Consider the following 26,903-nt stretch of genomic DNA (forward strand, 5'->3'; position numbering starts at 1 on the left):
TGATCTTCGAGACGCTGCACAAGAAGCACCTGCCTCGCCCCCTGCTGCCACTAGTGCCGGGATTGGTGTAGCCCGCTACGGAGTTGTTCCTCACTCCGGCTGTGACGAAACCAGCCCCCTCAAGGCTCCTGAAGAAGTATCGGGCGCCGGAATCGGACCCGACCTTTCTGAGGATGGACCCGAAACCGGACTCGGTCATTGTGACGGCGGGAAGGAAGCAGCATGCTACCACTCCTTCCTCGACAGTGCCGCATGATAAGGATAGCCGTTGGCTAGACTCGGCGGGCAGAAAGGTCTGTGGGACGGCTTCTACCACCATGAAGGCGGCAAGTGCCGGGGCTCTGTTGGGGCTCTACGACCGTTCCCTATGGGAGTCTCTCCAGCAGTACGCGGAGCTGCTGCCTCGCGACAAGGAGAACTTTCTAGAGGGGATGCTGGTGTCAAATCAGATTATCAGCGCGGCGGCGGATGTGTGTCTGTTAGCAGGCACATGGATATTGTCATGGCATCAACCAACGGCGTCACGCTTGGCTTCGCCTTACCTCACTCAAACCGGAGGCACAACAAAGAGTGGCCAACCTTCCTTTCTCGGGGGAAACCCTGTGCGGCCAGCATGCGGACGACGAAATGGCCCGCATGAAGACGGAGGCAGAGACCCTGACGGCTGTCGGGTTAGAGAAGCCTGAGAAGAAAAAGCGCCCGTTCCAGAGACGGTTCGGGGCTGCAGGCGGAGGGCGTGGGCAGGCCTCGGGACACCAGCAACAACAGCAGCAGTTCCGGAAACCCTTCCAGAAGCGCCAGAAGGGTAGAGGAGGCCCTCAGTCCGCTACAGCGACCAAGGGCCCGGCTGGGTCTCGGCCCTTAGCGATTACTTCCCCTGCAACCGTTACCCACTCCAGTGGAGGGAATCGTTCAATCTTTTCTGGCAGAGTGGAGAAAAATTACTCAGGACAAGTGGGTGCTGAATATTGTTTGCAATGGATACAGTCTTCGGTTCATCAGCCCGCCTCCAGCGATTCCGCCGGTAAGCTCACAGTATCAACTGCGAGAGCTCCAGGCGGAGGCAGACATCCTGTTGAGGAAAAAGGCGGTGGAAGACGTACCTCTGTCTCAAAGGGGAAGAGGTCTGTATTCTCGGTTCTTCCTGGTTCGCAAGAAGGACAAGAACGAGTTCAGGCCCGTTCTGGATTTGCAGCAAGCAAACAAATGGATTCGCAGAGAGAAATTCCGCATGCTATCGTTGCATCAGATTTCCCTCAGCTGCAACGAGGGGACTGGCTCTGTGCCATAGACCTACAGGATGCGTACTTCCATGTGCCCATTGCACAGAAGCACAGGAAGTTCCTGCGATTCCAAGTCGGCGCCAATCATTATCAATACACAGTACTGCCATTTGGGCTAAAGTCTGCGCCCAGGACCTTCTCGAAGTGCATGGCAGTGGTAGCTGCACACCTGCGGAGGAACAAGGTGTTTGTCTACCCGTACCTGGACGATTGGTTGATCAAGGCCTTCTCCTTCTCGGAAGCACAAGCGCACTTCCAGAAGACGGGCGTTCTCTTGAACAAGCTGGGGTTGCACGTCAACATGTCCAAGTCTGTCCCGACTCCGGTCCAGTGCATACAGTACTTGGGGCCTCCCATCAGTACGCTGTCAGCAAGCGTGTTATCACTCCTTCGGAAGGCTCAGGCTCTTATGACCACTCCATCGATGACAGTGAGGAAGGTGTCTTCGCTGCTGGGATCGATGGCCTCATGTATCTTCCTCACGCACGGCTGCACATGAGACCACTGCAGGAGTGCTTGGAGGATCAGTGGGATCAGAGGACAGGTTCTTGGGACGACAAGATACGGCTGTCTCTGCATGCTCTTCAGTCGCTGAAGTGGTGGTGTTCGGCGGAAAATCTCCTCAGGGGGGTTCCCTTCCACAAGGACATTCCCACGAAGAGTATCGTGACGGATGCGTCTCTCCAAGGCTGGGGAGCGCATTCCGGAGACTTACAGATCAAGGAAAGTGGTCACCGTTGGAGTCGGCGTACCACATCAATTTCCTGGAACTCAGAGCCGTTTACTTGGCATTGAAGGCCTTCCATCCGTCCTTCCAGACCAACTCGCTGCTTGTACAGAAGGACAATACAACCACTATATATTACCTCAACAAGCAGGGGGGGTCGAGATCACGCACTGTCGCAGGAGGCGCAGTCGATCTGGCACTGGCTTCTGGCCCGAGGACTGACTATTACGGACACGCATCGGCCAGGTGTGCAGAATGTTCAGGCGGACGCACTGAGCAGACTGATTCAGGAAAACCACGAATGGGTCATAAACAACGAAGTACTAGGGCATGTCTTCGCAAGGTGGGGGGGACTCCAGACGTAGATCTGTTCGCCACCGCTGAAAACAGCAAATGCTGAGACTTCGCATCCAGGTACTACCAGCGGGGGACGCTGGGGAATGCACTATGGATCGACTGGTCGAACAGCTTTCTGTACGCTTTTCAACCCATTCCCCTGATTCCGGCGGTGCTCATCAAGCTGTCCCAGTCCGGGGCGTGGATGATTCGGATTGCCCCGGAATGGCCCAGACAGTGGTGGTTCACGGACATGCTTCACCGGTCTCTCCTTCCTCACATACGGCTGCCGTGCAGGCCGGACCTTCTCACGAAGTTCGGGGGGCAGTTGGTGCACCCCAACCTCTCGTCTTTGAGTTTGGCGGCATGTCTCCTGAGATAGTGCAATATGGCCATTTGAATCTACCAACAGATTGTATGGATATACTGAAGGAGGCTAAGCAACCTTCCACTAGGACGTCCTATGCTTACAAGTGGAAGAGATTCTGCATCTGGTGCAAGTCCAAGCACTTTGACCCGACGACATGTAAGGAAGATGTCATCCTTCCGTACCTTTTGCATTTGGCGCAGTCTGGCCTTAATTTCCATTCCATTAAGGACCATCTCGCTGCTTTGACTGCTTACAGGAAATACCCTTCACAGACTTCCTTCTTTCAGATCCCTGTGATCAAGGATTTTTTGGAAGGCTTGAAGAAAGTGTTCCCTCCTGTCAGACTTCCCTCGCCTTCATGGGAATTGAATGTGGTGCTATCCAGATTGATGAAGGAGCCTTTTGAACCTATTCACAAGGCTTCGTTGCAGCACCTGTCTTGGTAGGCGGCGTTCCTAGTGGCCATTACGTCGGCCCGCAGGGTAAGTGAACTTCAGGCGTTGTGTTGCCAAGAACCTTGTACGGTATTTTATGCTGCTTAGGTTGTTATGCGTACTCACCCTAAATTTCTTCCTAAGGTTATTTCTGATTTTCATGTCAACCAGACCATAACTTTACCTACGTTTTTTCAGAATCCCTCTTCTCCAACGGAAAGGTCTCTACATTCCCTGGACGTTAGGAGGGTGTTGAAGTTTTATCTTGATAAGATCAAAGATGTTCGTAGGTCAGACCAATTATGGATCAGTCAGGACCGGTCTTGCTACCTCCAAACAGTCCATCCCTCGGTGGATTGTGTCCTGTATACAATTGTGTTACCAAAAGGCTAATAAGACCTTAGGGGGCAAACCTAAGGCTCATTCCCCCAGGGGCAAAGCTGCCACGACTACTTTGCTGCGTAATGTTCCGATTGCAGAAATCTGCAAGGCGGCCACTTGGAGGTCGGCCCATACCTTTGCTGCGCATTACTGTCTGGACACAGATGCCAGGGCAGATGCTCAGGTTGGGCAGGCTTCGCTTCGAAATTTGTTCGCACAGTAGTGGTATTATTTTGTAGTCTTCTCCACCGCCGTTTTGGTGTGGGGATGGGCTTGCCATTCTATTCACTAGATTATGACTATACACAGATATCCCCTACTACAGAAGGAGTAGTTTCTTTTCTGTAACTCCAGTTCTGTTGTAGGGGTATCTCTGTTATAGTCCTAAGCGCCCGCCCTCCTCCCCGGTGGAGAGATAAAGGTTAATGTAAGGAATGCTACAGGTCTGGCGTGTTACGCCTTCAAAAAGAACTGAAAGTAAAAGGGACCTGCTGTGCATTCTGGGATACTGGAAACGTTCTGGAAAGTTTTCTTAAAGGCACAGTATCCTGTTCTGAGCCACATAATGGCAGCCTATGGGGCTTGTCTGTCCATTCCTCCCTCTCTATCATTCCAGAGGCTTTTGCTGGTAGAGGCAGGTTTTTCTCTGTGGAAAAAGCTGGGCAGGCAGTGCTGTTTGTGGATGTTGGTGGAATTTTCTAGTTAAAGTACTGGACAGTGTAGCCTGTGGATATAGGCTGCATTATCTGTCTTTGAATCCTCTCTTAAGTGTAGATGCAGGTCTGCATGGCTTGACAATTTAAGAGATTATTTTTATTGCTCCGGGGTCCACGCACATGGGCGTGACTATTCACTAGATTATGACTATAACAGAGATGCCCCTACTACAGAACTGGAGTTACAGAAAAGAAACTACTCCTTATTTCCCCACTTTATGAAATGAGGCACTTCGGTCCTAGGATTAGCACAAGGACACATTGTAATTAAATCAGGATTACGAATGCCTTCGGGACGGAATGACATCTGAAAGGAAGGGTTACACCAAGAAGAAATAGCCCTGAAGCAGTCGCAGGTTATTGTACCCATTTTGCGACAAAACACATGTTGGCTAAGGAACATAACTGAACAAAGGACAATAATTAAAAGAAGAAAAACCAGAAAACAAAGGTTGTCTACATTAATATTACTTACCCTGTATTGAATGTACTTGCGTGTGCTGGAGGATCTTGTTTAATCCCATCTAGTTCTTTGTCGATCATTAGGTTAGATATATTACATTTATTTTTGTAGATTGATTTTACACTGACTTCGTGACTTGAAACTGAGCTGGAAGGATGCAGTTGTAACAGTGGCATAGTTCTGGAGTAGAGATGAAGGCAGTAAGAGGATATTTCATAAGTGGTATCTAGGTGGTTGTAAAGGAACATAAATTAGAGGAAGATGTATATAAGTGGAAGAAGCAATAAGAAAATGAAGCAGACTGAAGGATTGAAAGAAAGGAGGCACGAATTGAAAGAGCGTGACATCAGTGAGACTGAAGCAGCTGGATTTCTTAAGGAAGGTGAGAGTGGTTCAAGCCAATGAACAGCATTGTAAGAGGACAGTGAGAAAGTGAATGAGGAATAAATAAAAGGAAAAGAGGAGTTACAGGAAGAACGGTTAAGTAAAAGCAAAAGGTACAATAGGAATAAAGGAGTAAGGGTTTGAAGGAGGCGAGCGATCATCTAAGGGAGTGCTTTGGTAGGTCGGGTCTCAAGACATAGAACTGTTTCACCATCTTCATGGTAAAATCATACATCAGATGCTTTCGGTCAAGCCTCTTAATCTGTTACCACATTTTGCTCCCCAGCCACCCACCATCAGATCAGCCCACTTCATCTATTACACTGTTAGTGAGAGCATTGTTTCTGTTCCCTTGCAAATCCACCTTAAAAGGCGTGCCGTTGAATCACATGGCTGGTATGCCTGAATTGCTTGGGCGCGCTTTATTTTTAAATTTTTTGTGTTTCCAATAATTTTGTCAAATAATCCTAAATCCTCTGTTTTAAAGGGTGAAGACAAGCTAGAAACCTGCTTCCATTTACTCTCCAATCAAGTTCCTCTGCATTCTTAATATGACTTCTTAGCATTTCACTGTTGGTGTGTCACCGTATTATAAAATACGGTTGATTCTCGATTTTCTATACAAAGTGGGCAGACTCTCTCATACTTAAGGATCACCTGCCAAACTTTAATGATGATGACTGATCAAATACCTATAGAAAATGCATTTTCTTCCTCCTCTGACTAAGACCTTAAGTGAGTAAGTTGTTGCCTATGAGGGGCAACAGATTGCACCTCTTAACTATTTTTGTATAAGATCATTGGGGATGTGCGGGGGCGGCAACAAAGAGTTTAATTGGGTTTCTAGGAGCATTGGATTGAGGTGTAGTTATCTGGCTCCATTAGCATTTGCAGCTCAATAGTACGATACAGAGAGCTGTAAGTGTTAAATGGCCGAGACCAGTGTAAAATTTGTATCTGAAAAACACTTAGTGATAGATTCCTTACCTTAGAATTACCCCCAGGCGTCAGACTGGATCCAGAAAGTTTTCGCCAGCAGTACCCCTGCGCGTCAGTAGGCGTCGTCATGCGGCTCCGCGTGCGTCGTTGGCGCCGGGATGACGTTGCTGGAGCTACTTAAACATGCCCACGCTCGCTGACGTCAGTGCTTTCTTTTTCCGCGCCAGTAAGCGCAGATCCGGGAAGAGCTAGTACCCCCAGTCATTTTTTGACTGAGTTTTTTTTAGGCCTTTTGTCTCTTTTTTCTCAAGTCGATCGACTCATGGTGTCGTAGGGATGCCCGGGTTGAAGAACTGTGGGGACTGTCACTGCATGATGTCGGTGACGGAGCCAGACCGCGTGTGTCTCTACTGCCTGGGGCGCGACCACGACTCCAAGTCATGCCCGACTGCCGGGCCATGGTGCCGAAGACTTTGCGGGAGCGGTCCCAAAAGTTGCTGGAAGTCCGGCAGTCTGCTTCGCGCCGCTCAAGGTCCGATCCCGTGGGAGGTCAAGGGACTGGTAGCGGAGCCGTCACCATCATTCTTCTGGATCTAAGTCTTCACACTCGGGGTCAGGTCAGTCGAAGCATTCCAAAAAGCCATAAAGCAGTCGAAGCGTTGTCGCTCCTAGACTTCCCATTGTGCGACGTGGCTGAGGGTGTAGGTGGTGCCACCCCCGCAGCAGCGACGTCACAGGCTCTACCGGAGTCTGGTCTACCCACCCTTCCAGGGTCCGTCGGCGACGCCTGCCCAGGTGCAAGAGTTTCTTGCTGCCATGGGCCAACTCTTTGGGCCGTCTGGCCCCGCCGGTGCGCTTACAGGCCCCGCAGTCCCGACTGGGGATCCTGTCCTTCCAGCGCACGGCTCCAGCGTCGCAGGACCCCCTGGGATCCGGAATCGGACCCCGGTTGACGCCGGTTGACCTTGTAACACCTCCACCGACGTCGACCTCACCGGCACCACCTCTGACGTCGCCCTCTCATCGGGACGTCGTCCCCGGTTTCAGCCTTGAACCGGACACAGTGCCGGATCTGCGCCGATGGGGCCATTTTTTCCCTATGTCCGTCCTCTGTATTTTCAGACTGTTCCAAAGACTTCGGAGGAAGGGGAGGACTGGGAGGGATCTGAGGACCCTCTCGCACAAGACTGTGTTTATGACCCGGACTAGGCAGAGGATTTGGGGGATGCCAGTGGTCTGGACACCTCACCTGACCTTGGAATGCTGTCTCTTCCTACCATGGCCACGGAGGAGGGAGCCAGTTACGCTGTGGTGTTGCGTAGGGTGGCTGAGGCCCTCCACCTCGAACTCCCTACAGTGGCCGTCAGTAGTAACCTCCTGAAAGAAGTGCTCCAGTCAATGGCGACCTCTTCGGAGCCCTTGCTACCCTTTAATGAAGCACTGTCTAATGTTCTATTGGGCACCTGGTCCAGGCCCAACACAGGGTCTCCTGTGGACAGGAACGTGGCCTGACGCCATCTCCCGGCTCTGGGCGACCCCCCCCCCCTTCCTCTCCCAACACCCCATCCCTGAGAGCTTGGTTTTCCAAGCCTCTGTGTCCCAGAGCACGTTCCCTTCCGCACCTCCGGATAGGGAATCCAGGAAGCTGGAGCAGCTTGGCAAGAAGCTGTTTTCATCTGCCAGTTTAGGGCTGCGGTCAGTGAACACCGCATGCCTCTTGGGACGTTATTCCCACTCTGTGTGGGACGCGGTTGTGCAGGTGCTGCCTAGCTGTCCGGAGGAGGCCCAGACAGTACTCGCCCAAGCTATTGCTGCTGGAAGAGACGCAGCTAAGTTCACTATCCGTTGTGGGCTTGACACCACTGACTCGCTGGGCAGGGCGATTTCCACGACGGTGGCGCTTAGGCGCCACGCCTGGCTGAGAACAACTGGCTTCTCGGGGATGTCCAGAACACTCTGATGGACATGCCCTTTGATGGCATTCGCATTTTTGGCAATAGGCAGATAGTGCGCTGGAGCGCTTTAAGGGCTCACGGGCTACGGCCAAGTCCTTGGGCCTGTCGGCCACTCGACCTCATCCGCCTTCTGCCTTTCGCTCCTTTTGGGCCACAGAAGGGATGCCCCACTACTTTCGCAGGGCCACAGGCAAGCACAGCAGCAACAGCGCAGCCGTGGGAACTGTCGAGGCGGTTCAGGGGGCCAGGGGGCGGGTCAGTCCACCTCCACCCCCGCAGCATCCACTGCAAAGCCTTCCTAGTCCGACCTTTCAGGCCCATCAAACGCCAGTGGGCGGCAGAATTCGCCATCATCTCCCCTACTGGTGCAACATCACTTCGGACAAGTGGGTGCTGCAAATTGTCCGAAGGGGCTTCTACCTCCCCTTCAATACTCCCATTCCCCCCCCCCCCCCCCCCACCCCCACCACCCTCCCTCCCTCGAGCCATGCTACCTCAATAACACCGCATGTCAGGGGACCATCTTGCGCTTCTTCAGCAGAAAGTCATGGCCCTCTTGTCCAAGGGGGCCATTGAGCACGTTCCTGGGCCGGAAGTCGGTCGTGGTTGTTATTCCCACTACTTTCTGGTCCCCAAGAACGAAAAGGGTCTGCGTCCTATCTTAGACCTTCGGAACGTCAATCGCTTCCTCCGGAAGGAGAATTTCAAGATGCTAACACTTGCTCAGGTCTTGTCTGCCCTAGACCCGCAAGATTGGATGGTAGCGTTGAACTTGCAGGATGGTTACTTTCATATTCCCGTCCTGCCGGCCCACCGGCGTTACCTGCGGTTCACGGTAGGCCACGAGCATTTTGAGTTCACCGTGCTCCCCTTTGGCCTTACCAGCACCCCTCGGGTGTTCACAAAAGTGATGGCGGTGGTCGCAGCTCATCAGCGCAGATCAGGGATCCCAGTCTTCCCCTATCTCGACGATTGGTTGTTGAAGGCGGGCTCGCCCAAGACAGTAGTCTCCAGACTATGGGCGCCCTCCTGCAGTTGCTGGGGTTCTCCATCAACGTGCCGAAGTCGCACCTGATTCCCTCTCAGAAGCTTCTTTTCATCGGAGTGGTTCTGGATTCGGCGCATTTTCGGGTTTATCCTCCCGAGCAGCGAGTCCGGGATATTCAGGCTGATTCCGATCTTTCAGCCTTTATCCCGGGTATCTGTCAGGATGACCCTCCGGCTACTGGGCCTGACGGCCTCCTGCATCCTGTTGGTGGATCATGCCAGATGGCATATGCGGGCTCTGTAGTGGGACCGGAAGTTCCAGTGGGCACAACATCAGGGCAACCTGTTCGGTCATGTCCAGATCTCGGAGGGCACTGCACAACAATTGCAGTGGTGGCTCACGAATCGCGATTGGGTCAATGGCAGATCCCTCTCCCTTCTCTAACCGGAACACACAGTGGTGACGGACGCGTCCCTTCTGGGATGGGGCGGCCACATGGGAGAGGCGGAGATCAGAGGACTCTGGTCTCCGGCGGAGTCCCGGCTCCATATCAACCTTCCGGAGCTTCGGGTGATCCGACTTGCACTGAAAGCATTCCTTCCTTCTGTCATGGGGAGAGTAGTGCAGGTGTACACGGACAACAACATCGCCATGTGGTACTGCAACAAAAAGGGCGGGATGGGGCCGTGGAGGAGGAGGAGGCTCTGCGTCTCTGGACATTGCTGGAACATCGGGGCATTTTCCTGGTGGTTCAGCACCTGGCAGGTTCTCTGAACGCCAGGGCGGACAAACTCAGCTGCCGGTGCATGATGGATCACGAATGGCATCTGCACTCGGACGTGGCGCAAGGTCTCTTTCAGCAGTGGGGAGAGGCTTGGTTAGATCTATTTGACACGGAAGAGAACGCTCAATGGCATCAGTTCTGCGCGTTGGAATTTTCAAGGCGGCACTCGTTAGGCGACGCTTTTTGTCACGAGTGGAGTTGCGGTCTACTATACGCCTATACCACTTCTACCCAGAGTGCTGAAGAAGATCAAGCGCGACCAGGCCCAAGTCATTCTTGTGGCTCCGGACTGGTATCCCGAGCTACTCAGCATGGCTATTGATCGCCCGATCCGACTGCCTCTTCGGGAGGATCTTCTGTCGCAGCAACAGGGGGCGGTCTTCCATCTGAGCCTGTCCAGCCTCCACCTCCTTGCGTGGGGATTGAGCGGCGTCAGTTGACGTCTTTTGACCTGCCTCCCGAAGTTTGTGATGTAATCTTGGTAGCCAGGCGTCCCTCCACTAAGACTGTATACACCTGTAGGTGGAATAAGTTTGTTGCATGTTGCACAGCAAAGGCTGTGAATCCCCTTTCTGCCCCTCTTTCAGAGGTCCTTCTATTCCTTCTTTCTTTGGCCCAGCAGGGCTCTGCTCTGGGCACTATCAAGGGCTATCTCTTGGCCATTTCAGCCTTTTTACGGCTTCCAGATCAGCCTTCCCTTTTCAAATCCCCTGTTGTAAATAGATTCTTGAATAGGCATTACTCATCTTTTCCCTCCTGTTCCCTTCATAATGCCTCAGTGAGACTTGAACCTGATTCTGACATATCTGATGTGTGCTCCCTTTGAGCCACTTCACAACTGTCCTCTTCGTCTTCTCACTTTAAAGACCGCTTTTCTGGTGGCCATCACCTCTGCCAGAAGAGTGATTGAGCTCCAGGCTCTTGCTTCTAAACGTCCTTTTCTCTCTGTCCATCCGGACAAAGTTGTTCTAAGGACCCGTCCATCTTTTTTGCCGAAGGTTGTCACTGCCTTTCACATCGGGCAGACCATCACTTTGCCTACCTTCTTTCCGCCTCCGCATCCCTCGAAAGAGGAAGAGCGGCTCCACCGTCTCGACCCAAAACGTGCGCTCTCATTCCATCTAAAGCGCACAAAACAGTTCCGGGTGGATGACCAGCTCTTTTACGTGAGCACCAAGAAAGGTCGAGCCGTGCACAAGCTGACCATCTCTCTGTGGGTCGTTCTGTGCATAAAGACTTGTTATTTTTTGGCTAACAAAGAGCCTCATGTGGGGCTGCTTGCCCATTCTACCAGGGCGATGGTAGCCACTACTGCTTTGGGGCGGGTTGTTCCCTTGCATGACATCGGTTAGGCAGCTACGTGGGCCTTGCTGCAAATGTTAACCAAGCACTACTGCCTGGACAGCCAAGTCCGGAAAGACGGCTTCTTGGGCTGTTCTGTTCTCCAGGACTTTCTGGTGTGATCTTGGTTCACAGACCCGCCACCAAGGTTGGTATTGCTGTAGTATCTATTCTAAGGTAAGGAATCTATCACTACGTGTTTCTTTCAGATGCACAAGTTACTTACCTTCGGTAACAATATATCTGTAAGAAACCTTTGTAGTGATAAGATTCCTTACCGCCCCATTCATTCTCCCCGTTCTGCAAACTGATTTCTAGGGTTAAAGTCATCCCTTTCAGGGCCCTAGTTTCATGGCACTAGTGGTCAGTTTCTTGCATGGCTCTGCGTTCCTGGCACGGAAAATTGTGTACAGAACTGACGTCTAAGTAGCTCCAGCGACGTCATCCAGGCGCCAACGATGCACACGGAGCCGCACGACGGCACCTACCGTCACGCAGGGGTACTGCTGACAAACTTTCCAAATCCAGTCTGACGCCGGGAGGTAATTCTAAGGTATAGAATCTATCACTACTAATGTTTCTTATAGCTATATCGTTGCTTCAGTCCTGGAGCAATATGGATCCCCAAGAGTAGTCTTGTGAATAGGCAAGCATGTGGTTTAAAGACTGTGCGATAGGCTTAAAAAGTACTAAGAGGTGTTGGATCATGGATGGCAGGCTAATTTCAATGTTTGTATGTCTCACAATGTATTTTGTGATGGCAAATGCTGAGAACAATATAAAAAATATAGGAGCAAGATATAGGATAGTTTTAATCTTCAGAGTACTCTTCATTAAGTAAAATTTATCTTTAGCATGTACAGGTCTAGATTTTCAGTTTAACTTGACCTCTACATCAATTTTTCTTGATGAATTTCTTGTAAAGTACTTAGCAGTGCCCCCTTAATCTTCCTTGCTTGTTCTTCATTTGGCATTCCTCCAGCTCAGATGTTAATGTCTCATATTCCTGTATTCTCCTGCACATTTATTCTTAAGCTGGAATGTTATTTCTTTGCTAGCGTTGCAGACTCTACACACTCAGCAACTGACTCTTGCTGTCTTATTGCTTTGCTGATCTTAAGACTGAATTGTGACTATCTTGTACCATAGGTATCCTCACTGAAGGTATATATCGGGTTAGCGGAAACCGAAGCGAAATGGAGAGCCTGCAACGACAGTTTGATCAAGGTAAGTGTTCTCGTAAATTTCCATTGTTGCATTGATGTAGAGAGGTATTAAATAGCCAGAGTTGCTCGGTGCACTTTTGCAGGCCAGACCATTAAGTTTGTTGGATGTTCATCTTTACTTTCTAGATACATTCTCACTGTAGTAGGAAAGACCAAAATCAGAAAAACACTGGTAATATTATACGCATATTTTAAAGCCAGAATTGGTCATGTTCTTTGTTAGAAAACATTGTTTCTTCCATTGAGACCCATTATAAGGACAGTCATGGGTAAATACTATTATTAAGCCCAGTGAGATGTCCCTGCGTGCATATAGCTGCGGTGTCTTTTTAAAATATAGTACACAAAAACACACTCGTTTGACGTTGCCGTTAAACATTTTTTCAAGACCATTGATTCTAAACATTCTCTTATTTTAAGATCACAATCTGGACTTCGTGGAGAAGGATTTCACAGTGAATGCAGTGGCCGGAGCCATGAAAAGCTTCTTCTCCGAGCTCCCAGAACCTCTTGTTCCTTACAACATGCAGGCTGAACTGGTGGAGGCACAAAGTAAGTATCAAATGGCATAGTCAGCAGGGTGAGCAAGTATAGTGTTTGGGTGTGTGCGAACACATGTTTGTATGTATCTGTGTGTGTGTGTGTATATATATATACGCACACGCATCCCCCTCCCCCCCAAAAACCACGCAAGCACCCGGTGTTAAATAAGATTAAACTTCCTAGCGAAAAAAGGATTCATGCATTTATCCAGTAACCATTAGCAGTTTGCGCATATGACCGAATTGGGGCGTCCTACCGCTTATGTGACAAAAGCTTGAGAATTGTTGCATGGGTAGTATACATAGAGCCTGTCATGGGTAACGATAGATCAATTCTCAACAAAATGGGTTACAAGTGTGTTATAGGTAACAGCATAAGGCCACTTATCATTTACTTGAGAGGCTAGTCTTGGGAAAACAAACTACATGGTTGTGTGCAAAATGTCATGGATTTGTGTTTTGGTTTTTTAATTAAGCTGGCACTTCATTTCATAATAAAGCTAAGGAGACAGTCCTATCTCCTTTTTTTGAAGCTAGAGGATTATTATACACCTCATTAAGGGGGCGTCTTAATTTTTTCATTCTGCAAGAAAGAACAAAATATTGCATCTTTCTTTAAGGTCTTAGTGTTAAAGACCATATGAGTGGCACAAGAACATTTTATTGATGAGTCCTTCCAGCTCAAAATGTGTTAATTGCAAGATCATGGGTAGACCAGCATAAAAAGATAATGATGTTGCGGGCCATAGCATCAGTTAGGTGAGGGACTTCGTTATGGGTACCATCATGAAAGGACCCTTTCTTAGTCTCTTAAAGAGAATGTTGAGCTTAAGACCCAGCTTAGACTTTTAATTAGGGTTATCGACATTTCACACTCAAGTTATGGACTTACAAGTCTTTTTGTGGGATTTCAACAAAGGGAGCAATTGTTCATTCCATATGAGTAGTCTGTCAAGGATATTTCCATTGCTAATGCAGTAATGTACAAGTGGTTAAGTAATTCTAATGTATTTGTTACAAAAATTCACTGTTAAGACCTCTATTCAGATACCTATGTAGATCAGACAGTCTTTCCTCAGGATCTTCTAGTAAGCAGTTTGCAGTCGCTGGTGGTGGTGGCGGTGGCTGGCACAGTAGGGAGTGCACTTTCCAGGTTTTGGCAATACAGGGATAATTGCTTTATTGGATGTGAAGCATGGTGAACTTACGTTTTCACATTCCTTGCAGACGTCCACCTCCTGTGTTCTGCTCAACTTGTACAACACATTCCTTGTGTCAAAATTTATTATACGATAAGTCACTGATGGCAGAGGTGATTTCCTCTTAGGAGGGCCATTTCATCATCTGAGAGAGTAGTCATCACCAGACTGGATAGAAATTCAGTTTCTTTGGACATTATGCATGGGCCCTCAGTTTTAGATTTTTATTTTCAAAGAAGCAGTCTTCTTTTAAGTGTTCTGTGGTTGTGTTTGTACAACTCCTTGGTTATCATGGATGGCTGGTATCGCTTATTATTCCCTTTTTCAGTTGTGCCACTAGAAACCTCCCATCTCCTCCCTCTGCTCATTATAGAGCCCCCTCAAATGAGGTAGTGTTTATTCAACTTTAGAGGTAAAGAGCTCAAAGCAATTCCACCGTTTACATTGCAGTTCAGATTTTTGCAGTACAGTGTACTGTTATCGAACACATATGCCCACATTCAATCTTCTAGAAGTGTTTTTGAGGCATCCTATATTTGGAGGTATTTATTCGCCATCAACTAGCATTTGGAGTTGACAGACCTCCACGAGACAGGGTCGTGTACATTGATGACCGATATGATACTTCTGTCTTGAATATCCCATTATCAGGTGTGTTTGGCAGCACAGATCCTTAAACAAGGATGCAGTTTAGTTCGAGGCATGTGGGCTGCTGAATTCATATCTGTGCATAGATCGCCTAGTGTTGGGTCCGGATGATTGCACATTGTTGTCCTGGAAGAGTCTTCGAAGTATCACGAGATAGGTGGCTCCTCCCCTGGACTACAGTGCGCATGGGCATCCTCTCCATCCTTAGATTGTTTTTTTCCGCCATTGGGTTCGGATGTGCTCATCTTAGCTCAAGTTCGGAAACTTTAGTTTTGCAGCGTGAATCTTTCTGGATTCACTATGCTGTGCATTATTCCGCGATCTTGTGGTTGGGTCCGGATTCGTAGTCTTTTCTTTGTTTTTTTTTTTTTTTTTTGTAGCCCAGGTGGGCGTCGACGTCCACCATTTGGTGCACCTCCCGTGACGTCGTCGTGCTTCCTGCGGAAGTCCCACCTTTGGGGCGCCATCTTCAGATTCTTTTTTCCGCCGTTGGGTCTGGATCGTCATCGGGAAGCTCCAGAGGTTCACTCGGAGGAAGAAGGAAGAAAAGCGAGTTTCATCGATAGAATCAAGAGAAGACATCAGGAAAGAACAGATTTCGACAGGAACGCGAAGAAAGAAGACCAGCGAGCCTTTTTCTTCGACAACCTTGGAGAATGCACGCTCAGAGACCCTGAGCGAAATGGACAAGACGCCATTCAAGTTCTGCCCAAACTGCCACCACAAGTTCGCGCAGAAAGACCTGCATCCGGTCTGCAACCTCTGCCTACCGGTGGATCATCAGAGTATCGACTGCAACGCCTGCTCAGTCTTCGCGCCGAAGACACTCAGGGTGAGAGAGAGGCAGAGGAGAGCCAACGCCAACATGGAGGGCCAAGGAAAACCCCCGACACTCTACGCGCTGGGCCTCGACACGGACGACGAGGACAACGTCGCCGAGGCAGCCGAAAACTTCACGGTCGTAGAGACCGACAAGAAGGAAGAAGACGAGGTAAGAGAATCGTCGAGCGCAAATCAAAAAACACCTCGAAAACACGAGGGTGACTCGAGAAAAACTGAGTCAAGGTCCACGAAGGGAGCCCCGGCGCCGAAAACTTCGACGTCCAAAGGGGGAACTTCGGACAAAAGGCCCAGCGGATCCTTACAAAAGGACTCCCTGGCGCAGAAAGACGCCGAAAGGCAAGGGTCGTCGAAATCATCCCATGAAACGGGCCGATCGACGCAGAAAGAACGTTCGACGTCGACGCAAGTTTCATCGAAAAGGCCCGCGGTCGACGCCGAAAGCATCTCCGAAATGGAGAAAAAGAAGAGGCGGCTCGAGGCCGAAATGGAGAACATCCTTCAAAGGAAGAAGGAGTTCGACGCCAGGATGAAGGAATTCAAGATTCCAACGGTTTCATCGGCGGACGTCGTCGAAGTCGAGGAGGAGTTCGACGCCGAAGGGCTGACAAGGGACCTCGAAGAGGAAGAGGAGCCCTATTATGAGGAAGAAGCCGAGGAAGAAGACCAACAATCGTTCTTCGATTCGGCGACATCTACCGGCAACGACGTCGAATGGCAAGATCTCGACACCGAAAACCCGGAGGAGGCCGTGGACACGTACCCCTCGAGGCCTTCGCCACCAGACGACATCGGGGTGTACAATATGGTGGTGAAGAGCGCAGCAATGGCCTTCGGCGTCAAGCTCGACGAGGAGAGGCCGAAAGCAGATTTTCTCGTCGAAACACTGCTCCCCATCCAGACTAGGAGCCAGTTCCTCCCCATGCTACAAAGCGTGATGAACCAGGGGAGAGAAGCCTTCAAGGAGCCTGCCACCTGTCGGTCGATCACGCCCAGGACAGAGAAAAAGTATAAACACTCCTCCCTGGACCCACCTTACATCAAGGGGAGCGTCACCGCAGACTCCATCATTGCCTCCACGGCCAGGAGAAGGGCCAACGTGCCAGCAACCTCGGGCCCACCTCCAGATAAAGAGAGCAGGAGAATCGACCTCACAGGCAGAAAGGTCGAGAGGAACGCCGCAATGCACTGGCGCATGGCGAATTCAAATGCACTCCTAAATAGACACCAGTACCAACACTGGGATGAAATGGGGGAGCTAGTAAAGCACCTCCCCGAAGAATACCGCCAGAGAGCCTCTCACCTGGTAGATGAAGGCAAGAACATCGCCAACTCCTGTATAAAGACGGCGTTGGATGGGGCAGAGACTTCAGCAAGACTCATGGCCATAGGGGTCACAGAAAGGAGGCATGCATGGCTAAGAATCTCGGGATTCAAACCGGAAGTGCAGAACAACATCCTGGGCACTCCCTTCAACGGAGAGACACTGTTCGGAGCAACGGTGGACGAGAAGCTCACCCAGCTCAAGAAGGAGAACGAGACAGCGAGGTCCATGGGGGCCCTGCAGCTGAGGGGAATGAGACGAGGAAATCCCTCGAGGAGACCCTACGGTAGGGGTGGAAGCCAACAGGGGACGTCGCACCAGGCGTTCCAACAAGGTCAGCAGGGCGAAGGTCACGGACAAAGTCAGCAGAAGCAAAGCTGGCAATATCAACCTCGGGGCCAGTCCTTTCGAGGGAGAGGGAACGGACGTGGCCAAAGGAGGAGAGGGGGCGATCAGCCCTCCTCGAAGTGACTCAGCACGCAAGAAGACGCCCACCCTCGTCAGCCCCCCAAGGGTGAGGCGCAAAAAGGTGTCATCAGGGGGAAGAGAAGATCCAAGAGCCTACGAGCATACGTCACCGGTAGGCGGAAGGCTGAGGTTCTACCTTCAGGAGTGGCGGCGCATAACCACAGACAAGTGGATACGGAACATCGTGCAGCACGGATACTGCGTAGAGTTGGAGAAAAGACCTCCAAACAGAAAGCCGAAGGGAAGACAGAGATCGGCCCAAGAACTGGCAATACTCAGAGAAGAAACACGGAAACTCCTGCAAAAGGGAGCCATAGAGACAGTGCCGTTCAGGGAACGCAACAAAGGGGTCTACTCAAACTACTTCGTGGTTCCGAAGGTAGACGGAGACCTCAGACCCATACTGGACCTCCGGTACCTAAACAAGTTCGTCAAAATACAAAGGTTCAAAATGACTTCACTGCAGGAGGTACTGCCACAGATAAGAGAAGGGGACTTCATGGTCACCGTGGACCTCAAGGATGCCTACCTTCACATCCCAATAAACAGAAGGCACAAGGGCCTCCTAAGATTCAACATCGAACAGGAACACTACCAGTTCACAACCCTGGCCTTCGGATTAAAATCAGCGCCAAGGGTCTTTACAAAATGCCTGTCGGCGGTAGCGGCACACCTACGAAAGCAGGGCATACACGTATACCCCTACTTGGACGACTGGCTGGTCAAGGCAAACTCACACGAGAAGTGCGAGAGGCACGCAAAACGCGTAACGGACACCCTCACAAATCTGGGATTTTCCATCCACTGGGGAAAATCATCGCTGGAACCGGAGCAGGTAAAGATTTTCCTGGGGGCACAGATCAACTCCCTCAAGAGTACAGTAGTGCCCAGCGACAGGAGGACAGATGCCCTACTGAAGGAGACGCAGCTCTACCAGAAGGGGCGAGCTCTGACAGTGAGGGCGGTGAGCAAGATGATGGGGATGATGGCGTCCTGTATCCAGCTGGTGCCGAATGTACGCCTGCACATGAGACCATTCCAGGAATGGCTGCAACAGCAATGGTCACAAGCAAACGGAAGTTGGGAGGATCTAGTGGTTGTTACGCACGCAGTGCAGGAGGAGATAACTTGGTGGAACAGAGACAACATAACAACAGGGAGAAGCCTGACACCACCAAGCCCAACAGTGACCATTACCACGGACGCATCGCAGATGGGATGGGGAGCGCACATGGACAACCTCAGAGTGAGGGGTCTATGGGCTCCGGCAGACGCGGTCCGCCACATCAACTACCTCGAGTTGAAAACAATACTGCTAGCCCTGAAGGCATTCCAGAGACACCTGTGCGGGCAGAGGGTGTTGGTGCAGACAGACAACACCACGGCGATGTTCTACATCAACAAACAAGGGGGGACACAGTCGTTTCCCCTCTCATCCCTAGCTCAGGAGATTTGGAGATGGGCCATACCTCTCAGGATAGATCTACTGGCAATTCACCTACCGGGGAAGGACAATGTGGAGGCAGACTGGCTAAGCAGGCAGACCTCAGCATCGCACGAGTGGGAGCTCAATGGCCAGGAAGCGGAGAAACTCTTCCGGAGATGGGGGACTCCCACAATAGACCTTTTTGCAACACGCCACAATGCAAAATGCCAAAGCTTCGCGTCCAGGCAACCAGATCAGCAATCCAAGGGAAATGCCCTATGGATAAGCTGGTCGAGGACATTTGCCTACGCCTTTCCACCGATACCCCTGTTGCACAGAGTGCTCGACAAGTGCAGAACCAGCAACATGACTCTGATCCTGGTGGCCCCACAGTGGGCGAGGCAGACATGGTTCTCACAGATTCAAGAAATGGCGCAAGGCAATCCGTACAGGTTCGAGCGAAGAAAAGACCTGCTCTCAATGCAAAACGGGGAGGTCCTGCACCCAGAGCCAGAGACCCTCAACCTAGCAGCATGGCTCCTGAAGACCTAGAGTTCGCACACCTAAGGTTACCTCAGAGCACTATGCGAGTGCTACGGGAGGCAAGGAAACCTACTACAAGAAAGTGCTACAGCGCAAAGTGGAAGAGATTCACGGTGTGGTGCAGGAAGAAGGGCCTGCACAACAGAATGACAAGAGACTCAACGGTGCTGAGGTACCTCACACACCTTCTAAAGAGTAACCTCTGCTCGAGCTCCCTAAGGGTGCACCTAGCAGCGATCGTTGCCTACACCAGAGGTGAGAAGGGTGGAAGTTTCTTCAGCTCGCAGGTGGTGAAGAGATTCATGGAGGGAGCCAAAAGAATGGCACCCCCGAAAAGGTTGCCGCCGCCGGCATGGAATTTAAACGTGGTTCTGACGGAGCTCATGAAGGCGCCGTTTGAACCCATTCACAAGGCCAATCTACAAATGTTGACGATGAAGACTGCCTTTCTAGTGGCCATAACCTCACTACGCAGAGTGAGCGAGCTTCAAGCACTAACGCTACAGGAGCCCTACATTCAAATTCACAAGGACAGGGTAGTCCTGAGGACGGACCCACACTTCATGCCCAAGGTAGTGTCGGCGTTTCACATGAATCAGAGTATACAGATACCGAGTTTCTTCCAAAACCCGACTACAAACGCAGAAAAGGCCCTGCACACCCTCGATGCCAGAAGAGCGGTGATGCACTACATTGAAAGAACCAAAGAACTCAGGAAGTCGAAGCAGCTGTTTGTGTCCTTTGCTACTAGCTTCATGGGTAGACCAGTGACCAAGGGCACCATCGCTAGATGGATTGCCCTCACTATCCAATTCTGTCACAAACAGGCTGGACAGGAGCTAACGGAGGGGCCACAAGCTCACTCCACAAGGAAGAAGGGGGCCACAGTTGCCTTCCTGGCAAACACGCCCATCCAAGACATTTGTCTCGCAGCAACTTGGGCATCTGTGCACACGTTCACAAAGCACTACTGCGTGGACATTCAAATGAATAAGGAAGCACAGGTCGGACAGAAGGTGCTACAACACATTTTCAACGACCAGCGATCATCTTCCACCCAGCCACCACAAAAATAGGAAAACCGCTACAAAATCTATGCACAGCATAGTGAATCCAGAAAGATTCACGCTGCAAAACGAAAAGTTTCTTACCTGTCGGTGTAGTTTTGCAGCTTGAAGATCTTTCTGGATTCACTAGCGAACCCACCCACCTCCGCCAGGAAGATGAGGCTGGAGGAAGAGGGGGTGAAATGGATAGGATCAAAAAAGGTGGATACGTACAGAAATATGGACAAAAGGATTAATCAATCGCCTAGGGTTAAAAAAAAAAAAAAAAAAAAAAAAAAAACAGGGAAAAAAGAACCCGAAGATGGCGCCCCAAAGGTGGGACTTCCGCAGGAAGCACGACGACGTCACGGGAGGTGCACCAAATGGTGGACGTCGACGCCCACCTGGGCTACAAAAAACAAAAAAAAAAAAACAAAGAAAAGACTACGAATCCGGACCCAACCACAAGATCGCGGAATAATGCACAGCATAGTGAATCCAGAAAGATCTTCAAGCTGCAAAACTACACCGACAGGTAAGAAACTTTTCGTTTAAGGCCAAAAGGCCTTTAGATCTCGTCGGTATTGTTCGCGTTCGGTATCGACCAGTTTATTTTGTGTTTTAGTACCTTCTTCACGCTTTTCGGATCCGCTTCGGTCCGAACATCGATCACCGCTCGACGATGGAATCGAGGACTCCTTTCAAGAGATGTCCTTTATGCCATGCGAAATACCCACACGTCGATGTCCATCCGGTGTGCAACAAATGTCTCATCGGATCATGATGAGTCTAAATGTATGGCCTGCGCCCAGTTCCGCTCGAAGAAGACTCTGCGGAATCGACGGGCAGCGAGATTGGAGGCACAGCAATCGGCGCCTGCCCCGGTCAACATCTTCAGCACTGAGGATGAGGAAGCCGAGAGCGTAGAAGACATAGACTCCAGCCACGCTTCCTAACATGAATCCCGATCGGAAGACGATGATGTGATCTTCGAGGACGAAGACGTCGACGAGGTAGGAGACTACGATGAGGCCCTTGGGGCCGAGGAAGATAGCTCCAGCGAAGAGCTAGGCCAACCCGTCGATACGGAGGCCGAGAGACAAAGTCGTCATAAGGCTCAGGTCGAGGGATCGCCTACGGGCCTTACCCAAGATCAGTCACACAGTTCTTCGGCCCCGCCTCAAGGCCCGGCCTCGAACATTTAACAGGAGCCATTAAAATCGAAGACGACTGGATTTCCTTCAGTGAAACCGAAACCGTCTGTCGCACCGGTTACATCGAAACCGAAAGTGAAACTAGTTGCGATCGGATCGAAGGCCTCGAAGCCCTCCACTCCTTCGACGCCGGCACAGGTCATCGGCACCGAACACGCCAAAAGAGATTTCGGTGACGAGCTCACCGCGACAGGTTCCGGCGCCGAGCCAAAGAAGGCGGCCCTCGGTCCCCACAAGGCGCCTCGGCCTATGGCACCGAAGATTACGACCCAACCCACCACGGGCAAGGTGGTCGATCCGTCTGCGTCGACATCAAAGGCCAAATCATCGGCTCCAAGGAGCGTCGATACCCACCTTCGGATTGACGACCCAAAGACTGGGAATAAATTGGATACCGCTTCGACGCCTGCCTCCAAGGTGCCTATCGGTTCCAAAGCGCCATCTGCGTTCACCTTGCAACAGGTCTCGGCGTCGTTGCAACGCATCAGGGACCGGGCAACCCTCCAACCTACGTCTGGTCCCGAAACGCAAAAGGCCGCGAAAGCACACTCGGCACTGGCGCACATCACATTTGGATTGCCGCCGCCCACGGCGCCGAAAATGTTCGAAATTCGGACACGTGTCCACCGAACACAGACGCTATCCACTGGACAAATCTATATCGAGCCTTCACAGGCACACTTTATCGACGCCGACACTGGTAGGCTGATGCTCCGCAAGCGGAAAATCACACCAGAGAAGGGTTTGGACTCATACAAAATTCCTTTGAAACAAAAACTGCCGGCAGGCTCCGCACCAGTGCTTCATGAAACCTTTCAACCCTTCCTTCAGGACCCACCGTCTTTTTCTCCTACGCATTCAGATGCAGACGCCGGAGAGGACTATACAGGGGATGATACCACCTACCCGGTGGATATCGATCCTGATGATCACATGCAAGACCCAGATCAGGCATGGGATGACCCCACCGACCAGGGTAACGCACCAGATACTCCTGACACACAGCTTTATAATATAAAAACATCTCCCACAGAGGACACTGCTGCCTATAATGCCCTCATAGAATTTTAGAACGGGCTGCTGCCAATCATGGAGTAGAACTCCATTCTGACACTGTAGAGGAAGATTTCTTAGTGGACACGTTCGCCTCCTCTGAGAAAACCGTCAAAACTCTGCCAATGTTAAAGGGAGTTCTTAAACCTGCAAAAGACATCTTTAAAGAAACAACCAGGGCACGGGTGTTGAACCCCAGAATCGAAAAAAAATACAAGCCTGCACCCGGAGACCCTATGTACATTAAGGGTCAGTTACCATTAGACTCCATGGTTGTTGCTAATGCTCGCAAACGGGCACATTCACAAACAGGTGATGCTCCTCCCCCCGACAAGGAGTCCAAAGTGCTGGAGACATCAGGCAAAAGGATAGCAGCGCAAGCAGCAAACATCTGGCGCATTGCCAACACCCAGGCACTCCTGGCCCGTTATGATAGGTCACACTATGACATACTAGAATCACTGCTACAACACTTGCCAGATGAATACAAAGAGGCAGCAGAGCTCCTTATCAGAGAGGGACAACTTCTTACAAATGCGTCCATCAAATGCGCACTGGATGCAGCCGACACTGCAGCAAGGGCGATCAACACAAGCGTAATGTTGCGGAGGCACGCATGGTTAAGAATCTCAGGCTTCAAACCTGAAATTCAGAACAATATCTTAAATCAACCGGTCAACCCAGACTTTTTATTTGGCCCCGAGGTTGACACTACCCTAGAAAAAATTAAAAAAGACACAAACTACAAAATCAATGGGGGCTCTGCAGTCGCAGCAGTTTCGGAGTGGCTCCTTTCTTCGCCCCGGGAACAGAGGAGCAGCTAGAGGTCAGGGGTCCCAGTAGCAGTACAATAAAGGGGGTACGCAAAGTACCTATGATAAAAACAATAGAGGTGGATATCGTGGATCCAGCACCAAAGGCAGAGGACGTGGGTACTGCAACACCAGGTCCTCCCCCAAAAACAAACAGTGACGCCTTCTCCCTGCCCCCCGACCACATAACACCTGTCGGCGGGAGACTCCAACAATTCCTGTCAGTCTGGAAGTCCATCACCACAGACAGGTGGGTCAGGGAAATTATCCAGTACGGTTACTGTCTAGAATTAACGTATTATTGCAGCAGGAAGTACTAAGTATGGTGCAATAGAAGTCGTGCCCGTAAACCAACAAGGGACAGGGGTGTACTCTCTGTACTTCTTAATCCCAAACAAGGACGGATCTCTCAGACCTATACTAGACCTGAGACCCCTCAACCACTACATTCTGTCAGAGCATTTCCATATGCTCACCCTACAGCAGGTTCTACCGTTACGCAGTCAGGGAGACTTCCTAGCCAGACTGGATTTGAAAGATGCGTATTTCCACATACCCATACACCCATCGCACAGAAAATATCTCAGGTTCACTATTCAGAATCACCATTATCAGTTCAAAGTTCTCCCCTTCGGAGAAACAACAGCACCCAGGGTCTTTACCAAGTGCCTAGCAACAGTGGCTGCACATCTACGGAGACAGCATATTCACGTCTTCCCTTACCTGGACGACTGGCTTGTTCAAGCAAAGTCAGCCCAGCAATGTGCCAGCCACATGTCCCTCACCATTCACCTTCTTCACAGTCTAGGATTCTCACTAAATTACCCAAAATCACATCTTCAACCCGCGCACGTACGCCAGTACCTGGGCGCGACCATAAACACTCTGGCAGCCACAGCTCAGCCAAATTTAGTGAGGGTCAACAGCATGTAACTGCTGATCACAAAGTTCAAACCTCAACACTCCCTTCCAGTGCTAGTGTTCATGCAGTTGATAGGCATGATGGCCTCCTGCATTTTCATAGTCCCGCACGCGAGACTACATATGCGCCCGCTTCAGGAGTGCTTGGCACGTCAATGGAATCAGGCTCAAGGACAATTAACAGACCTAGTGTTGGTGAGCGGTCGGGCATACAACTCTCTGCATTGGTGGAATCCACAAAACCTTTGCAAGGGCCGACCGTTCCACGAGCCTGTTCCGCAAATAATACTGACAGCGGACGGGTCTCTCCAGGGATGGGGAGCTCATGTACTCCATTACACACTGCAGGGACTATGGACGACACAGCAAAAGAAGATGCACATCAACCTTCTGGAACTGATTGCAATCTTCCTAGCCATGAAGGCATTCAAAGTACACTTATGCAACAAAGTCGTGTTGATCCGGACGGACAACATGACTGCCATGTACTACATACAGAAGCAGGGAGGAACACACTCTCCACAGTTGTCTCATCTGGCTCAGAGCATGTGGAAGTGGGCCATTCAAAGGAGCATGTTCCTCATGGCGGAACACCTCCCAGGCAAAGACAACCAGATGGCGGATCTGCTCAGCAGACACAGCCACCAAATGCACGAGTGGGAGCTACATCCATCAGTACTCAAACCGTACTTCCAACAGTGGGGTCATCCAGAGATAGACCTATTCGCCACAAGGGAAAATGCAAAACGCCGAAACTTTGCCGCCAGGTTCCCGCACCCACAGTCGCAGGGCACTGCGATATGGATGAACTGGTCAGGCAGATTTGCGTACGCTTTCCCCCCAGCGCCATTAATACCGCTAGTGGCACGCAAACTGTGACAACACTCACTAACACTCATCCTAGTTGCTCCAACATGGGCACGCCAACCATGGTACACCACCTTTCTAGAACTTTCCGTGGTGCCGCATCAAAGGCTGCGGATCACACCCGCACTTTTAACACAGAACCATGGCGAAATTCAGCACCCAGATCCGCAACAGCTGAACCTGGCAATCTGGCTCCTGAAGTCTTAGAGTTTGGCTACCTTAACCTGCCACCTGAATGTATGGATATCATCAAGGAGGCCAGAAGACCCACAACCAGAGCTTGCCATGCGGCTAAATGGAAAAGGTTTGTCATTTACTGCAACAACAATGACATTAACCCGCTGGATGCATCCATTCAAAACATCATCTGTTACCTCTTACACTTATACCGATGCAATCTGGCATACAACTCCATACGTATACATTTAACCGCAATAGCAGCCTATCTCCAAAACAGGCAGCACCTCTCTTTATTCAGAGTGCCTGCCATTAAAGCCTTCTTAGAGGGACTCAAACGAGTGATTCCCCCAAGACACCCACCAGCACCAGTGTGGAACCTCAATGTGGTCCTCACCAGATTAATGGGTCCACCTTTCGAACCTCTCCATTCATGTGAGATTCAATTCCTTACCTGGAAAGTAGCTTTCTTAGTGGCAATCACTTCGTTGAGAAGAGTTAGTGAACTCCAGGCACTAACCATTCAAGAGCCATTCATACAGGTTCACGCAAACGGAGTTGTACTACGTACCAACCCCAAATTCATGCCTAAAGTGATATCGCAGTTCCACATGAATCAGACTATTGAACTGCCTTTTTTCTTTCAAAATCCACAAACTGTCGCAGAGAGAATGCTCCATACACTAGATATAAAGAGGGCCCTCCTGTACTATATAGACAGAACAAAGTATTTAAGGAAAAACAAAACAACTTTTCGTTGCCTTTTCTCCACAACACAAGGGCAACGCTATTTCCAAAGCAGGGATAGCCAGATGGATCGTTAAATGTATTCAAATTTGCTATCAAAAAGCGAAACGCACATTAACGATTCCCCCACGAGCCCACTCAACACGAAAGTTAGGGGCGTCCATGGCTTTCCTAGGAAGCATTCCTTTACAGGAAATATGTAGAGCAGCCACATGGTCCACTATACATACATTTACCAAACACTACTGTGTAGATGTACACTCAAAACAGCAGGCAGCTGTAGGACAGGCTGTTCTCAAAACTCTTTTTCAGACTGCTGCAGCTGGCACGGGCAGCCGCCGCTAATGGAGGGACTGCTATATAATCTATGCACAGATATGAATTCAGCAGCCCACATGCCTCGAACTGAATATGCTACTTACCAGTATGCATCTGTTCTTGGCATGTAGGGCTGCTGACATTCATATCGCCCACCCTCCTCCCCGGCGCCTGTAGCGGCTGCAGCACTCAGAATTACTGTATAGCATGGTCATCACTTACTGTATCTACTCCATCACTGCCATAATGGCGAAAAACAATCTAAGGATGGAGAGGATGCCCATGCGCACTGTAGTCCAGGGGAGGAGCCACCTATCTCGTGATACTTCGAAGACTCTTCCAGGACAACAATGTGCAATCATCCGGACCCAACACTAGGCGGCGATCTATGCACAGATATGAATGTCAGCAGCCCTACATGCCAAGAACAG

General features: G+C 50.4%; 1 protein-coding gene across 2 annotated transcripts in view; it reads left to right on the top strand.

Annotated features, from left to right (window-relative positions):
- Window positions 1–26,903, top strand: part of ARHGAP35 (Rho GTPase activating protein 35) — a 409,579-nt gene that overhangs the window by 289,008 nt on the left and 93,668 nt on the right. For both annotated transcript variants that reach the window (XR_014968680.1, XM_085625658.1), the window contains exons 4-5: window positions 12,251–12,328; window positions 12,748–12,879. Coding sequence is in view for 1 of the 2 variants with exons in the window: in XM_085625658.1 (XP_085481784.1) it covers window positions 12,251–12,328; window positions 12,748–12,879 (210 nt within the window). In the remaining variant the exon portion in view is untranslated. The remainder of the gene's footprint in view (window positions 1–12,250; window positions 12,329–12,747; window positions 12,880–26,903) is intronic.

This window comes from Triturus cristatus, chromosome 9 (genome assembly GCF_964204655.1).
Source record: "Triturus cristatus chromosome 9, aTriCri1.1, whole genome shotgun sequence".
Lineage (NCBI taxonomy): Eukaryota > Metazoa > Chordata > Amphibia > Caudata > Salamandridae > Triturus > Triturus cristatus.